The sequence below is a fragment of the Corylus avellana genome, chromosome ca6 (assembly GCF_901000735.1).
Source record: "Corylus avellana chromosome ca6, CavTom2PMs-1.0".
NCBI classification, from domain to species: Eukaryota; Viridiplantae; Streptophyta; class Magnoliopsida; order Fagales; family Betulaceae; genus Corylus; species Corylus avellana.
The window spans coordinates 29,476,231-29,480,434 of NC_081546.1; the positions used below are offsets into that span (position 1 = coordinate 29,476,231).

The 4,204-nt window shown below is 34.6% G+C and overlaps 1 protein-coding gene across 1 annotated transcript; it reads left to right on the forward strand.

Moving 5' to 3' along the window:
• The first annotated feature begins 1,217 nt into the window (after nucleotides 1-1,217).
• Nucleotides 1,218-2,663, forward strand: LOC132184843 (probable E3 ubiquitin-protein ligase RHY1A). Its single transcript, XM_059598621.1, has 4 exons — nucleotides 1,218-1,335; nucleotides 1,582-1,754; nucleotides 1,856-1,971; nucleotides 2,231-2,663. Exons 1-4 carry the CDS (start codon nucleotides 1,272-1,274, stop codon nucleotides 2,514-2,516), a joined length of 639 nt encoding a protein of 212 aa, XP_059454604.1. The 5' UTR covers nucleotides 1,218-1,271; the 3' UTR covers nucleotides 2,517-2,663.
• The last annotated feature ends 1,541 nt before the right edge of the window (nucleotides 2,664-4,204 follow it).

Sequence of the window (4,204 nt, forward strand, 5' to 3'; positions counted from 1 at the left end):
GGGGTTATTTTATCTTTTTATCTCCAAAATTTTGGGAAAATAACAAAAAAATTAGAATTTTTTTTTCTTAGTAGTACCTTAACAAAAAATTCCAATCCAACCCCAATTCCCCCCCTAAATAATATTTTTATCTTTGTCTCTGTCAATATATATATAACCACACTCCCCTCCCCCCAAAAAAGAAAATAATAAAGAATAAGAGTATAATGCTCCTCTTGGGTAATGATATCCTATAATTTCAAAGAAATTATAGATTTTTAAATTACCTAAATTTAGGCCATTTCTTGCATCAAACGGTTTGAAAAATGCTACATATTAAAAATGTGGCATGTTACCTATGAAAATTAAGTATATTTTCATTAGATTCTTGCGATTTATTATGTAGAAAAGCTTTGAGTCAAACTATTTTTTGGTTTTCTAAAAAATAAATGTCTCTTCAAAAGTAAAGAAGAAGCTTTTTGGGATGAAATTTTGTCCGGCTACCTTGGTAACATGCCATCTATTTTTAGTAAGTAGTATTTTCCAAGTCGTTCAATGCAAAAAAAGGACCCGGATCACAAAATTTTAGAATTAGGGAATCTTGATCTGTTCAATCTTACGGTTTGGTTGCATTCATTCTAATCAAACTAATTTATTAAATCGACATATGTTTTAATTTAGAGCTTGTCATTCACATATAATTTATTAATCCTATACAAAAAGCCACGTATAAATCACATACTTTAAAAACATATATGTCAATTTAGATTAAAAGAATTTTATCCCGCTGTACACAGAGAAAGATTGTCCTTTAAAGTTAAGTCCACGAGGCCGAGGAATATATGTGATTTAGAATTCTAAATAGCAATGGGTAATGCTATACATCACTTCCATCCTCCTCTTCGAAGCTTAGCTATGTAACGTAATTTTCATGCCGCCATAAACTTTAAAGATAAAAGGATGATAAATAGAATTACTCAGATCGCAAATAATAGAGGTAATGAGTTGTATCCATCACAAGCAAAACATCAAATAAATCATGCTAAAACAACCAAACAAAAACGTCGAAAACATGTAGACATGAAGACGAGGAGCAGGGCCACGTGGCTCACCCTTGTTCGTTAGTACTCGGTTGGTGGTTGGTTGGCTTGGTTAGCTAGCTTCCCTAATCCCCTCTAGGCTGTAGCCCTCTTCCTCTTTCGATTCCCATATTAATTTTCTCACTTTTTAACCCAACCCCACCCAAAAATGAACCATATTGCAGAGAGAGAGAGAGAGAAAGGGGGCTGAAAATGATAAAGGGATGGGCCCTTTTTTGTCTGCCAACATCTTTCAATGATCTGCACTACTGTAACTGTTTGTTTTCTCTTCCTACTTGTACATAAAGTATAATTTTTTTTTTTCAATCAAAACAGTTCTTTAAGGTATCTTTTCTTGATCTTCATCATGTGGGTACTGTTTCTTGTTTGCTTCAGCCAGCGTGAGAAGGAGGCACAAAATTAAATATGTATCAAAATAAAAGATGATGAATTTAATCTACCAAAAAAGTCCTGTTTTGTTTTTTTTTCCTTGTTTTCTCTTTTGAATTCTTTGGGTTGCTAGCTACAATGGCTGGAATGCTTCCTGGAGTGGAATGTGCTCGAAGGAGACGTTTCCATCAGAGTGGAGCTTCCTCGGATTCACCAAACATGGCTGCGCATGGTGGTACAAGGCGGTTGTCTTTCTGCTTATACACAAGCAACCATGAATCCCATCATACCTCTGCCTCTTCTCAGGTACATACATGATCTGTCTCTCTCTTTATCTCTCAAAATTTCTTTCTTTTTTTGGTGAAAACCATAATATATATAACTAATATCATTGAAAACAAAAACAGCAAAGAAGTTTATTAAACCAGGTAGACCAGAATGAGAAGCTTGAAGTGGTAGCCAGAGAAGCCAAGGAAAGACTAGATGAAAGGTTGAAAACACAAAGAAAACCAGCAGCTAAAAGGTACATGTATTATGAGTTGGGCGCGAAATTGATTTCATAACAAAAAATACTATTTAGTAGATTGTTATATTGATTGTTATACAATTGAGATGATGTGACAGTAATAATCAGTCGGTGATTAATGCTGTTTTTTACTGCAAGGTTAATATATGACAATATTGCTCTTTGAGAATCCTCAACCCCCGTGGTAACTTATTTTAATGTTTATTTTGTTTTGTGTTTCTCTTATAATTTGATATATATATATATTGGGAAACAGCAAAGAGAGGTTGACGTGTGTGAAGGGCAGATCTGCGGTGCTAGGGGAGTTGCACACAGAGGTGTTTGGGTCTAAGAAGGGTGGCTCAAGAAGGTTCAGCTGGAGCAAGTTGAGCTGGAAGGCGTCGGACCAAGATGAGTGCGCCGTTTGCCTGGAACAGTTCAAGGCCGGTGAGACCCTGGTGCACCTGCCCTGTGCACACCGGTTCCATGTGAGGTGTTTGGTGCCATGGCTAGAGAACAATGTCCATTGCCCTTGCTGCAGAATGGGGATTATCTCCCAGTAATTCTCTTTTCTTGCTGATGCGTCATGTTTTTGTCTAAAGAGAAATTTGGATAGATATATATTTGGTAAATCTTATATTACCCTCGTTTTAGTTTGTGTATATTGAAACTTATTGGTTAATTATAGGCTATAATTTTGGGTTACAATCTGGGAAATGTTTGCATGAAGCTATTGCTTTTCCAACTTGATGTTTTGTGTTTTGAGTTTTGCAACTTGTGGTCGCGTGTCGGGTTCGAGTCTGTTGAAGTATGGGCATAAAATTATATATGTTAGTTAACCATAAGCCAACTTATTTAATTCCCTCGACCATAACTAGCCAATTTCTTATTGGATTTGTATCAAATTCATGATTCATGTCAGAAATTTCAAGTCGAATTCTTCAATCCTAACCCACTAATTTCAAGTTTGATTCATATTAAATTTGCGAGTCATATCAAAAATTATCAGGCTTTTTTCTAGTCCAATGAAACTTAACTCTATAAGATTTGAGCTCTAATAGATAGTACCACATGCAGGGAATGATGTCAGAGATAAACAGATGGTGTTCTTTCTATCCTCAAATATTGCATGATAATAGACAAGAACATATACTTGCTGTACAAGACTTATACTGATTCTTTGTAGAAGCAAGTGGTCCTGATTGCCTCAAAGATTACTTTCGGTCTATTCATTTGTCCCACATTGAAAACTCAAGTTCAAAATAATGCACCACTATTGCCTGACAGTGGGCCATTGAAAATGAGAAACAATTATGGGCATGGTTTTCTGAATATCATGAACTGGAAAGTAGCAATTATTATAGCAGACTTTCTTCTGAATCAATTTGCTGGTGATAATCATCCAACTCCATTAAGGTTTTTGCAGCCTCCTAACATTTTCATATCAATTATCGTATTAGAGAGCTGCATTATTGTTAGTGATATAAAAAGTATGTCTATTATGCAGTATTAAATTAAGTCTAAATGTCATTTTCTGATAGTGGAAAGTCATCATCTGCCACTAATACATAAGGATCAACCCCATCTTAGTCTTTGATCTTTATGATATTTTGGATTAACAGTCTGTTTGATTATACAATTTCACAGGTTAGAAGTGTAATTTTGAACAAAATTATAGATAGTGTATCATTTGATAATGCGTTATTAAAAAAATTGTGACTTTTAGAAAGAAAAAAAAAAAAGAAAAAAAAGTTACTTTACTTAGAAGCATGCGATTTTGAAGACTAGACTTTAAATCACGATTTTAAAGGTCAAATCGATATTTTACCAAACACTTAAATACATTTTTGAGTCCAAAGATGTAGATCAATCAGCTGGGACCACGTCTAATGAAGTGGAGGTCACTAGTTCGAATCCCCCTCCCCCCTCTTGTGCGGACATGTCAAAAAAAAAAAAAATTACGTTTTTGAAAATTTGTGTTTTCGAATACTATGTTTTAAAATCTTGCCCGTTTGAAACCGCAAATTCACACGGACCTTATCATCAGTAGTGAAATTGGGAATTGTGGATCAGGAAGAGGTGGAGACACATAATGGAGCAGATTTTACTTGAAGGATATATGGGGTCAAATTTTCTTCATGTTGGGAAGATTTATTTTTTAGGGAGTTTTTTTAATAAGACCATAATATAATATATTAAGACATCATTTAACCCAAAACTTTAGGTTAATAAATTTGGGCTCAATTATGTT